General features: G+C 39.5%; 1 protein-coding gene across 1 annotated transcript in view; it reads left to right on the forward strand.

Moving 5' to 3' along the window:
- Positions 1–14,225, forward strand: part of shank2b (SH3 and multiple ankyrin repeat domains 2b) — a 287,358-nt gene that overhangs the window by 175,657 nt on the left and 97,476 nt on the right. The window contains 1 exon segment of the mRNA XM_078283292.1: positions 6,046–6,127. Within this exon segment, the coding sequence (XP_078139418.1) occupies positions 6,046–6,127 (82 nt within the window).

The following is a 14,225-nucleotide window of genomic DNA, read 5'->3' on the forward strand; positions in this document are numbered from 1 at the left end:
AGAGTTCAGATATCTTGGGGTCTTTTTCATGAGTGAGGATAAAAGGATTGCAAGATTGACCACCAGTTAGGTGCAACGACTGCAGTAAACTGGGCGTTGTATGGGACTGTAGTGGCAAAGATAATCTTTGTTCTTACCCTCAAATGAGGATTCTCCACAGGGTGGCTAGGCTCACACTCACTCTGGCAATCTGGGGGGACCTCAGTATCGAGCCGCTGGTCCTCTACATTAAGAGGAGTCAGCTGAGGTGGTAGGTGGGAGGAACCTCCCATTGGAGGTATAACAGACACGACCAATTAGGAGGAGACCCCGGTGCAGACGCAGGACACACTGGAGGAACTACATCTCCCAGCATGGAGGAGGCGCTGAAGGAAGTTTCTGGGAAAAGTACATCTGGGCTGCTTTGCTTGCCCTGTTGCCTCCACAACTCCTATATAAGTGGCAAGAAAATGCATGGATGAATCAATGGAGTTTTTCCAGAGCCTTCTGTCTGTCTGTCTGTCTGTCTGTCTGTCTGTCTATCTATCTATCTATCTATCTATCTATCTATCTATCTATCTATCTATCTATCTATATGGGTGTGTGTGTGTGTATCATTGCGCGTATGTCCAGTAACTGGTTTACGCTCTATAACACATACTGATTTAGCCTCTACAGTCCAGATTATTATGGACAGAGGTCTCTGTTGGGGCTGGATAAGGCTCTTCTCTCTCTCTTAACTTTTTTTAAGCAAGACTTTCTTAAATAGAGTTCCACAATCAATATATACATATTGCAGGCAGAGGTTATCATGGAGGTGAGACCATGGGTCTCTTGACAAATCATGGGGTCTCCAGACAATTGCTGAGTACTGTCTGTTTTGACTGACTGTCTGTCTGTTTCTGTTTTGTTTTACTTCTTCCATGTTTTGCACAAACTCAATTTTAAAACCAGGACTCATTCTCTTGCATGGTGAAGTGAAATAACTGCAGTTAATGTATTGTAAATGCTCATGATTCTACACTTGCTATTTGGCTGCAATGGGATTTTTGATAATGTTTTTGTGGGAATGAGCATTGGTTTGATGCATGATTTTTAATTTTCATTTATGGTTTAATTGGTTGAGTTGTTTCATTGAGATCCAGATTTCATTTTCAAGAGAGACCTCAGAACAAAAAACATTCCAAAAAATTGCAAAGAAAATACACAATACATTTCAGTCACACAGACAGCAACATACAGGGACATACAGTACGTTACAACAAGCAATTACAAATATCATAGAAAATGTGAGGTATCATTGCTTTAAAATTATTTAGGGGAACAAGAAATTGTAACATCAAAGTACCTCCTGTAATAAAACACAAGGCATTGTGATAAACTGCATCCAATGGCTTCAGAGTAGAAGTAACATGTCTCCACAAATAAAGAGACATTTTTTTTTCTGGAGGAGCAGTGAAGTCGAGCCACAACTCCATCTCTATCTATCTACCTATCTATCTATCTATCTATCTATCTATCAGTCCATCCATCCGTCCATCCATCCATCAGTACAACAGTAGTCAAATCAGTCTCATAAAATCGTATACAGTTAAATTTGGAAGTTTAATTAAGCATTAAAATGTCAAAATATGAATGGTATGGTTAATTAAACCTGCACTAAGCGATTTCAGACCCTATAACCAATCCTGAAACTAACATGTGCTATGTGGAGATTTCCGTGAGACGCGGGCCAGCTGTATTGTTGTTTTCACCTCTTTTCTAAATCTTGTTGTCAAACTCGGACCGAACAGTAGCTTTTCCTTTTTTTTAAACTACCTTGTCTCCTCCCTCGCTGTTTGAAAGCGGCGCTCTCCCCCCTCCCATTCCTGAAAAAAAATGTCATAATGGCAGAATCGATGAAGCTAGTGAGTAAACTTCAACTAGTAAACTTGCTACCTTCCTCTTCACTTGTCATTGTGGGACATGTAACCTTCAGCAGGAGAACAAACGGTTTGTCCTTAGGGGCTTCTGTAGGCCAGTAGTTTTGCCGTGGCTTATTTACAAATGTGTCACCCTCCAGTGGTCAGAAAATCGCTTAGTGTAGCTTTAAATTGATTAGGGAAGTATCAATTTCATTCATTCTCAAATAGCAGAGGATGGCTTCAATCAATAAATGAACAACAATAAGCAAACTACTGTGCAACAACGAATTACATTTATTATACTAATGCATCAAATGGCACAATTCAAGTGTAATGAGGTAGAACACAGTAAAATTATAGCAATACTAATTCTAAAATAACACAACAGGGAGTGTATGTGTATGAATGGGGAAGCAGTGTATGAGTGTGGTATATGTGTGTGTGTGCGTGTGTGTGTGTGTGTGTGTGTGTGTGTGAGAGAGAGAGAGAGAGAGAGAGAGAGAGAGAGAGAGGGAGAGAGAGAGAGGGGAGAACAAAGGGTCATAAACCATAATCTCAGGTGGAAGGGAAATGGCGTAGTCAGGAAACTAGGTTAATAAACTGAATGAAAGTTTAGGAATCCTATAACCAAGGTTGGTAGAGGATCAAAACAATCAGTTGTTTTGAAGGAAAGAGCGTTATGCGCCTTACAAAGACTTGAGAGGAGTCCAATCTAATCAATGGTAACCATAGATTGAAAAGGGGTATAACACGACGTGTCCCTAATTATTCTGTACAGAAAATACAATTCTTATACATTCAATATGCACTACACATCTATTAAGGCTAATTTAACCCAGATGGTTCAGCCTTCCTTAATGCGTCTTTGGGGTCTGAAGTCATCCTTGCTTGTGTGTGTAGGTGTCAGGCCAGCAGGGCGACGCTTTGGGCTCAAGCCAAACGCTCGTTCGGTGCAGCTTGTCAGCTGTCCTGGAGTTTGGGGAATTCTTGTAGAATTCAGACTTCATCGACGGGAATCATGCGAAGGAAGAGGGAAGCCAGTTGCCTTACATTCCACAGGTTGCAGCTGTATTGGTCCGCACAGCTGTATTGGCGCTTTGTGCCTCAGGTTTACGAAGATTTTGCAGACTTGGTTAGGGTACAATTAAACCTTGATCAGGGGCCTAGTACTCATGGTCTATTGTCCTTGGATTTCTGCAGAAGCCGTCTCTTTGACGATCACAGCTGGGCCGCGATCTAAAGAAAATATGCGACTGTAAACAGCTGTTTATATAGCGCAGGTGACGTCACGCCTTTGAACTAACCAGCGCTCAACCTACTGTAGTACAGATGTTTCCGGTGGGTGCCCCGAGGTGCCATTTTTGAATGAGGTGAAAGCTGGGACTTTTAGTCCTTTGCATTTAGGAAGGTGTGGTCCCTACACATCCATCTATCCATCCATCCATCCTGCTCTCACTTACTGACTTACTTCCAAAGCCATAATCGTTGCTAATTGTTGTTTCAGTCCAAGGACATGCCCACCTTCTAGGTGCTAGCTAGTGCTTTGAGGATCATCCCATTCATTCTTTTTCTACTAGTATTTACAATTTATCTAACCTAGTGCATGTAGAAGCAAAATTTACATACATTACAAATACCTTTTTTTTTAAAAATTTTTAAAATAAAATGAATATATAAAATACACACCATACAAACACGCATGTATGCATGCACACAGTTTAATCCTACAATAGTTTGACATGTGAACCATCTGGCTTATAAAAGCCTCCAGGAACAAAACTCCCTCCTCTTTCTTCACTTCTCTTGTTTCTTTTCATCTCCTCTCGTGTGTTGTTTCTCCTCTCACCTCTTGTACTAAAGTGTCCTTCTCTGTAGTGTAGTAATATACTGTATTTCTCAGCTCCCTCTGATTCCTTCACACAGATCTGTGGACAGTCAAGCAGTGAAATGAAATTACCGATGCTGGCTAAATTGCTGTATGCTGGCCTTCTGTGGATATTGTGTATATTTCATAACATTAGTGTTTTAGCCAATACTAGCATCTCAGGCTAGTTCAACTATATTTGTAGTTTTTAGAGTGTGTGAGGTACTATATGTGAAGTATCAACTCATCTCAGTCTACACATCCTCTGGACTGAAAAGCTTAGCCTTTTTAAATCATTTATCATATCATAACTATTTTTTCTTTTAGCACACTAAAAGGCCTTTTGAATGTCTATAACTAGTATAACTAGTATTGTAATAAAAAAAAACACTTCCTCTCCTCTTAATGTTTTCTACTCCAATTCTGCAGTCACAAATTTAAGCAATGGGACAGTGAGCTCATACACTATTTAATATCAGAATATGAATATTGGGCAAGACAACAGATTGACAGCTTGTCAATATGAGTATTCTTGATTTCCATGTTAAACCATGTCGAAACAATGGCCTCATCAAAATGGCTTGACAGCTTACTGTCCCAATATTTAAGCTTTTGACTGCACTTTAATATGTTACATTGCATTTTTTTCTTTTTATTTATTTTTTTTGTAGTTTATGTGATAGGGACAATGCAGTTGACATAATTACACTATAAAAGATGTGTTTGTAGCTACTGCTAATTTCCAACCCTAGTCCCTAGTTGGGCTTTTAAATAGACTACAATTATCTAAAATGTTTTGCATAAGCTAATAATAAAAAAAAAGACTAGGTAGACCTAGTGCAAGCCGGGCCTCTCTTGGCTTTCACACCCTAGTATAATACGTGTTCTGTACTGCCCATGACCTGCTCTATCATTTTCTGTCACATTGACCCCTGGAGACATTTTGAGTTTAATACAATGTTGGAAAGAGGGGCATTTATGCCCCTTTATGTCTTGACTGTTACCAAACTATGTTTTTGAGAAAAAGGGCCTCAAAGTTTGCAGTCTATTTTGAGACATTTATTCAAATATATTAGAGATATCATTCAAACATAACATAACATACTAACATTAAATTTCCAGTCTTGAGTGCCCATACACACACAGACATGTACACACACATACACACACGCTCAAGCTGACATGCACGTGTGCACCCGCGCCACACACACACACATTTTGAACTTGTGTATGGAGATGCACTTGAGCAAACTTATGTGCACATGTTATGTATGCATGCACACTCCACGTGCACGTGCACATCCACGTGCACACGGATACGAGGAAGAGTCACCAGTGTCACTCTCAACAGGTCGCACATTCACCGGCACCAGAGTTACAAAGTAGACTATAGCCTGAAATGAAGTCAGTCCACTGAGCCTCAGTTGCGGCGAGATGGAGTTTAATATTTGAAATATTTCTGCCGGGAATTAATTTCTATATTGTTTACTGTAATAGTAATAATTTCAGTCTTTAATAGTCTATCACTGATTTCTATTCAACTTCTCAATTCGGTTTCACTCTCTCGCTCTCTCAAGTTGCAATGCCTGACAATTACATTTTCCGTGGAAGAAACATCTGTTATTGGCTCAGTTCCTACAGTTGACAATAAAGTGAACGATGACACACCTGGGCCCGGCAAAATACCCTACATTATACATTATCACAATTAGACAACATCACACAATGTACACACATAACACCACACGACACAACAAACAAGAGATTCAGAAGTGCACAATCCAAACAACTGGTTGTTTTACACCATAATCAGTCAATCTTAAGATTACATATGACAATCTAACGACTGGCTACAAGTGAGTACAAGCCTGATTATGATACCCTTTACAGAAAATTGTCTACTAATGCATCTACTTAGGTTCTCTGGAGCTAACTTGTTCAAGCATTTGTAAACAAGTTTAAGATAGGAAAACTGAATAAAACTCTCAAAACTAAGAAGATTGTACTTTTTCAAGATATGACAGTGATGCCACCTTATAGGTTTTTTATCTAGTATTTTCAATGGTTGGTTGTATAGGGAAGTCATGCATTTAACTGTAGATTTGGGTGCTTGACTCCAGACAGTGATGCAATATGCAATTGTATCCTCTTTTCTTTTAATTGTGATTCTATTCTGTTATATTGAATTCTATTTCACTCTGATGCAATTCTGCTTCCACTTGATTTAATTCTCTTCTCATTTTATTCTGCTCCTATTCTGACTCTATTCTGTGCCATTGTGTTCTATTGTGTTTGCAGATGCCCGTGCTGACCGTGCAGAGCGGAGGAAACTCTTCAGGAATTACACTGTTGGCTCTTATGACAGCTTTGATGCTTCCAGGTAACTGTATACAGTTCTTACCGGAACTACATACCAGTGTTTCTCCCACAAAGTTTGTCTGGCAAGGTGGAAAGGTCTCGGAAATTGCATTTAGACCATATGACACTAAAATTCTCCACTGAAACCAATATAAATTAAATTCTTTGAAACATAATTAGTACCATACATGAAAACAAACAACATGATGTCCAATAAATATTTTTCACTCTTCACTCAAGATTAGGTTTCCTACACAGGTCTGGAAAGTCTGGAAATGTATGGAAAAAGAATTTGGGAATTTCCAGGTCTTGACAACTCCTGTCGTCTCACATATTCTGATATTTGTCACTGTGAGGTATAATCTTTATCTGTAGGGTGATATGGGATAGTTTGTATGGCCAAGACAACTACCTGCTTAAATCATATTGAACATCAAAATCTTCATAACAAATCAAGAAGTTACGGTCTGGAAAAAATATGGAATTTTGAAACTGAAACTGCATAGAAGGCACAAAAGTAATTTCAAAATGATTATTAGGCGAAAATAAAATTGTTTCATTTATTATTTGGAAAACTGAAACAGATTTTCTTCAAAGTGCTACATTCGTAGCACTTTACATTGTGGTACAGAAATGACAGGGTAATAACTGTGTAATTACATACAAATGATCAGAAAATACCTAATTTCTGGTAATAACGAGTAACTATTTGTAATTAAAATGTCTAATTTCTCAGTTAAATGCCAGTACTTTCTGATAATAACAATGATTTGTAATTATAATGTGTAAGTTCTCGGTTAAATGGTGGTAAGTACAGCAACTCTGTATAATTAGCAATATTACTCTAGAGAAGTATTCAACCATGTGCCATGGATGGCCAAGATTTTGCAAGTTTTCATTCCAACCAAAGACTACACCAGGTGATTTCACTGATTAGCACACCTTCAACCAGAGAGGACGAACTAATCAGTGAAATCACCTGGTGCAGTGGTTGGAATGAAAACCTGCATACACTCGACCCCGTGGGATATGGTTGAATACCCCTGCCCTAGATTATTAGCATTAACAGTACTACATTAATGTAGGAAGTAATGCAATCATTACTGAATAATTACTATGTAATACTTTGGAAACATTTGCTTACCGGTCCTTTCCTGCTCTCTTAAATGGACCTTCCATATTCTAGTTCAGAAGACGGATGAGGTTGTTACAGTATTGTTACTCAATACGTATTATGAAAGTACCAGATAACACTATGGGAACTGTACTGCCAAGTAAAGTCAGGCTTAATAACTTATTACACTATAGTTAGTCTATAGTTACTCTATTCCTTGGTTCAATAGGGTGATTAATTGCCAAATTCATTATAAATAGTTACTCATTATTGCCAGAAATTACTTCTTACTTTCTGATCATTTGTGTGTAATCACACAGTTATTACCCTGTAGTTTGTGTACTGTTAAGTGCTATAAAAACATTTAGTGCTAAGCATGTTACATCTATCCCCTTCTATCTCATGTTTTTGCTGGATCAAGAGAGTGAATGTAGAGTGAATGTCACTCAGTCGCTCAACTGGTTGAAACTCAGCCTATGAGTATTCTGATTGGGATGTGATTGGGAGGTCCTGGGGTGCTGATGGGTTTGCCTTGTCCACTGAGGGGCACACTGAGCACTGGGGTCTTGTGTTATAATCAAAGCACTTTATTGTCCAAGAGAGTACATGAGAGCTATGAGATTATCCATCCATGTCTCACAGTCATCTTTTTTGTTTCATATCAATTTCATCCACAGATATCATGAAAACCACTATCTCAACACGATGTTCATATCATGTTCAGCTCCATATTACCTCATAATTGTAATCATATCCGTATTTATTCATTCATGATTATTTAAAAGAGAATGCCACTCAAGTGAAGAATTCCTATGGCATTAGCATGGACTTGGGTGGTATAATTGGTATTTGGAAATATTGAAAAGTTTCTAGAAACCAGAGAGTCAAGTCTCCAATCCGTGATGTCAGGACAAGACGATTATGGTGTTTCCCTTGGAAACAGACTTTATGGACTTTATGGAATTTTTTTATTATCTTTTTTCATTCTTATAAACTAGCCTTTATTTTATAGTAATGTTAACTGTTCCGAATAAGAAAATGTACCCATATCCCTATAAAGTTACCTTTGATAGTCACTGTGTCCACATGATCAATCTACAATTCACTATCAATTGAACAGCTCCAAAATTAGTCTCTTGATGGCATCAAGTGAATAAAATAGACCAGTGGTTGTCTGTGAGAAATCTTTCATGTCTCAGTTCCTACAGTTGAATTTCACTTTTGCTGATGTAGAGAGTAGAGGTGTCTCACTAACAGGTAAACACCCTTCCATCGCTGTCTCTCTATCTCTCGCTCTCCCTCTTTCGGCCTCCTTCTGAGTCTTTCTCTTCCTCTTTGTCTCTCTGCCAGTTGGGATGTGATGTAAGGATGATTTTTAGCTCAGGGCTGTATTGGCCAGCTCTCTTATTCTGCCAACAATTGTCTCACAAACAGCCTAATAGGAATAAACATCCCTGTAGCAGCAGGGCAGAGCTGAGGAACCGATCCACTGGCGTTGGGATGGGATGGAATGATGGAATAGGATGGGATAGGATGGGATAAGATGGGACGGGATGAGAAGATGTTATAGGAGGGGATGGGATGACATGGAATAACATGGGACAGGACAGGCGCACAGCACAAGCACACAGGGTGTGGTGACTGATTATTGGCAATTTTGGTGCACAGCACAACTGTGGCACACTTAGAAATGGGCTTGGATTAGGCTGGCATCAGTTATGACCAACTGAATCAGGCTTTGATTCATTGCACAGTACTGCGCTTCTGTATTCCCATGGAATACAGAATTACAGAATACTGTATTCCCATGGAATACAGAAGCTCCGGCAGCTACTTGTCAGAAGCACTTTTTTCAGACAAACCCTGCCAAGGAACCGCTTCAGAGAAAAAGAGTGTTGACTGTGGGTTGGAGGAATAAGAGGAGTGGAGAGCGACAAGTGTCTGTGTAAAAGTATGTTCCCAAATGGATTTAATGGACAGAGGACATGGTTTCCTTATATTCAACACTACTGTAAGGTAGGCTATAGGAAATGTGAGATCAGTGTGTGCGTAAAAGCGCATTCCAAGAATTCCATACAGTACATTCACACTGATTGAAGAATCCTGGCATGTTTTTTTAAATACCTTTTAGGTATTTAACCTAACCCTAACCCTAGATGTAATGCTGATGTGGTCTGTTGGCATCTTTGTTTGGCTGGCGAAGCCTATAGTCCAGACAGTAGCTGAGAATGATCCCATCTCTCCATGGCCACCTTCTTTCTTTTCTATATTCGTTTTGGGTTCAATTATACATATTCATCATGGACTGATGATTAATCCTAAACATTCCTATGATATAAGTGAAATAAATCACTTTTATGAATAGTTGACTATGCAGCTCTGTGTGAGAGCACTGTTGTTCATTCTGGAGAAAGTTTAAAAGAATAGTTCACCCAAAAATGAAAATTCTGTCATCATCTACTCACCCTCATGCCAAATGAAACACAGGTGAAATTTGTTAGTCCATATAACACACAGGGAGGTTGCCAGCACAACTTCGTAGCAGTTCTTATGCAGCAGCAGTATGCTGTTCTTTAGCCAAACAATCACACTGTGAATAGAAAGACCTATACACCATTATTTGTTGCAAATCAATCAGCTGTAGTTAAGATTTGCACTAAATTATGGTGTAAATATAGGTATTTTTGGAGACTTCAGTTGTTTTGGAGAGGGCTGCTATGGAGTTGTGCTGGCAACCTCCCTGTGTGTTATATGGACAAACTTCACCTGTGTTTCAACAGGCATGAGGGTGAGTAGATGATGACAGAATTTTCATTTTTGGGTGAACTATTCCTTTAATCAAGTATTCATGACTTTTGTGTTGATCATGTATAGCCTACATATTTCAATATTTGATGAGAAAATGTATAAACTAGGCATAAAATCCCATCAATTATGTATTTCAATTAATGCTTGTATATTTTGAGGCTTTGTGCTTGAGGTCACGCTTTTGAATGTGCGGCTAAAACGCAACTAAAGCGGAACCAGTGTAGGCACAAACTCAGGACCTTACATGCTGCTAACGTACTGCTGACGCAACACGTCCGGTGTAGAACGGGACATGTGAAAACTCATTCAAGAACCAATCCACATGGGACCATGTGAACAAAACATGCACAACACATGCATGTGTGTGGGGGTGGGGGCAATTTAGGGTTTACTAGTCCACTCTAAATTACCTATACACTACCCTATCCAGTAGTAAATGAGTCCATTCAATACAGGTGATACAAATAGCTTTAACAGAGACAAATAGCTATAACAGAGTATTGTAACTGGTTACTTTTACATTACATTCTTCCAAACTCCAAAACATTCTTAAGCTGAATGGGGGTTATGCCCAATTTACTTCCGCATTCTGTTAAAACAGATTTACTAGTTTCCGGTTCAGTTTCGCTTTACTGAAAGCTCATTGTTGTACCAGTTACGTATGGATATGTCGTTGTTTTATTCACGGTGTCTTCGGGAGCCAAATATGAGCATTTCTGATGTACATCGTATATGCAGGTTGACCTCCAAGACTCTAAAACTGGATAAAGGGTTTAAGCTGTATGCTTCTTCATACATCTGCGACTATGAGGGTAGCTGTCTACTAGCTTGCGGCTAGCTATCTAGCTAGCTCACTACTTAACACTGTTGTTAACACTTAGACCACAAAATTCAGGAAAAAAACGCTTAAAATGACATACCCAAAATGAGTCAGGAATAGCTCCTCAACCATAAGGCCTATATGCATAGTTCTGGTCTCCTTTAATAGGTAAGAAGCTAAGGAATATGAATCCATTGTAAGTAAACCTATATCTATTATGGTCCGGAGTAAATGGAGATTCAATAAAGGAAAAAATAAGATTTTCATCCTCGCCTAGTATATAATCTAAATTTCAAAGGCAATATCACCATTATAACCAAGATCCCATGGATAATGATGCAACTGAATGTTTTCTTCTACTCCTTGACTACAACTGTAACTGTAAATTTGATGAAAATGCAATAAAATACAACATTTATGATACAATTTATAAAGATATACTCAGGCGGTCTCCATGCTTTGACCATTTGGGTACCCAAAGTGTCCATCTGTGCCCTTTGTGTTTTCTGACTGTTTACTTGGAATTTTACTTAAAAATACTATTTATTTCCATATAGCCATGTTACAAATAACACAAATCTCCTAAAAACATACAAATAGTAATAAACACAATGAATATACTGATCAAGTTTGTGCATCCTGTACCCTCCTGCCTAATGACATTGAATCAGGGCCACAGAGCTCCATTCTACACAGGCATATTTATAGATAACGGCTAGGACCTTCAGGTCATGTGACATATCCCTGTATTCCTCTCAGTCAGTGGAATTGAATGGTATAGGACTCATTGGTGTCAGTACTTTGTTACAGCCACCAGATGGCGACAAAGACCATGAGTTCCCAACAGAGGCTTTCTGTCTGTGAGTGTTCAGTGTGACTGTAAAACGTGAAGTTTGACTGCTACGTTTCCCCAGAAATAGTGAAGGTTTTGTTGCTCGGGTGATGATGCATTTAGTGTCATTGGAAAGCTGGGAATTTCTATTTTCCTTCAATACCAAGCACATTGTTGTAGAGTGACGAGAAAATTATCCCAGCGCATTTGAACGCAACTGGCTCTTATATTTACAAAGTTTATATTTGTACGACATTATTAAAATACTTCGTAATCAGACATAGTTTGGACAAAATACAATTGGTTTACGGATTCTGAAAGCTCAAAACAACAGTTTTGAAAACAAGATGCTTTCAAAACAGTATAACACTCATGTCATCTATAAAAATAATTCAACTTTTCACAGCCACTTTTTCCTTACTACGCCATTGGGGGGGCGGTACCGGGACCTTCGGGTAAATTAAGAGAGTCTCACCCAGCAAGTTTCTGATTAATTATTGCTATATATGCCAACATAATCACGTCGTTTTATTTTCACCAGTATCGAACAGAGACAGGCTGACTGCAAATCAGTATCAGGGCAGCTGTCACAGGGGGACCTGGTCATGATCCCTGATTAGCCGACTCCTATTCTGAGAGGCTTGATAAATATCATATTATATTTATCTGGTTAATATCAGATCCCTGAACTGGAATTGGAACTGAAATTGAAAGTGAACAGACTAGCAATCCCTACGCTCAAGCTGTGTGGCTTCTCGTTTTTCCTCATAGACCTGTGCTGCCCTGATACTGATTTCACTGATCCAGTCTGGTCTCAAAATAAACGGCAGACTGCGCTCACAGTTATCAGCCTGTCTCTGTTCGATACTGGTGAAAATAAAATGACAACGTGATTATGTAGGCATATATAGCAATAATTAATCAGAAACTTGCTGGGTGAGACTATCTTTACAACAGTGAGCTACCTAGATAGCTAGCCGGCTAGCTAGTAAACAGCTACCCTCATAGTCGCAGATGTATGAAGAAGCGTACAGCTTAAACCCTTTATCCAGTTTTAGAGTCTTGGAGGTCAACCTGCATATATGATGTACATCGGAAATGCTCATATTTAGCAGCTCCCGAAGACACCGTGAATAAAACAACGGCATATCCACACATAGCTGGTACAACAACTAGCTTTCGGTAAAGTGAAACTGATGTGGAAGTAATGTGGAAGTTGGGCATGCGGAAGTAAATTGGGCATAACCCCTATTACAGAAATATTACAGATTTTAACTTTCCAACTCAAAGTCCAGACTTCTTATTGTCTTTTTAAGTAGAACTCTTAACTCAAACTGTTGAATGAATTGCAATGAACTAAACAGTCTGTTTCTTTTTGTAGAACTAAACTAGGTCTTAAATCTCTCTGGCTTATTACACGTCCACTGAGTGTTTTCATTGTTTTTCCTTGTGTCTTCAACTTCCACGAAAATCCACGACAACTGTCGTGGAATTTCTTCAATAAGCAAACTCAGTTGACTGCTGTTGATTATGCTTTATTTTACGTGCACAGGAGAAAGGTCATCACCCAAGTAGTGAAATGATTCTTCTCACCGGACACTGGGTACCGGGCGGTATTTATACTTTACTCTGGGAGGAGCTAACACAGGAAGTAGTGGAAACTTAAATACAACAAGCCTGCAGTGACACCTACAGGCCTAGTGGCGCACAGCTTATTCACAATTCTTCCACACAACACCTTGTGGCTTCATGTTGATGTCTTCTCTTGAACATGCTCCTCCTGGAAATCTTCAAGAGCTGCAGGATTCGGCTCCTTTTACGTCTGACCCATGCTGGAATCACCTCACTGTCATATGGCTTGAGGCAGCCATGGTGCATTACCTTCCTATGCTTCAGACCTTGAATCTCGTAGAGGACAGGACCACAACGTGCAGACACAATCTTGGGGCCCTTTCAGGGTGTGGGAGCTTGGGGCTTAGTCCCTTCTTCTTGGTGCTATCTCTTACATACACCAAATCTCCAACACTGTAAGACCTCTCCTGAGCTCCAACATCATGTCTTCTTCTGATGTTCTTGTGCTGTTCGGAGATGTTTCCTTGCAGTGTTGTGTGCTTCCCTAAGTCCTTCTTCCAGACTGTGGGGGAAATCTGCCACCTCCATCCTGTCAGACTTAAGCTCTGGTGCACCAGATCAGGCATCTTGTGGTTGGTGGATCTCCCTTTGTCACGACCTGGCCGCAGGACCATGACAAAACGGGAGACGCACACAGAGCCAGTAGGATTTACAATCCTTTTATTAAAGAAATAACATATTAACAAAACTCAAATGCTGCAATGGCATGTGGAAATCAGTAGTCAGTGATGTACGTGAGTGGATGAGTGTCGAAAGTGTAAATGTAATGTTGTATGGTGCCAAAATGAACTAAGGAGAACACAAACAAAAGCCAAAGTGGTGGTGTCACTAGGAGAGCCACAGCGGTTGTAGTCTTGGCATAGCTCTTAAGCCCTGGCAGTACCGGGCCCAGGGCCCACACAAGCACCGGCAGA

The sequence above is a fragment of the Centroberyx gerrardi genome, chromosome 4 (assembly GCF_048128805.1).
Source record: "Centroberyx gerrardi isolate f3 chromosome 4, fCenGer3.hap1.cur.20231027, whole genome shotgun sequence".
Classification (NCBI taxonomy): Eukaryota; Metazoa; Chordata; class Actinopteri; order Beryciformes; family Berycidae; genus Centroberyx; species Centroberyx gerrardi.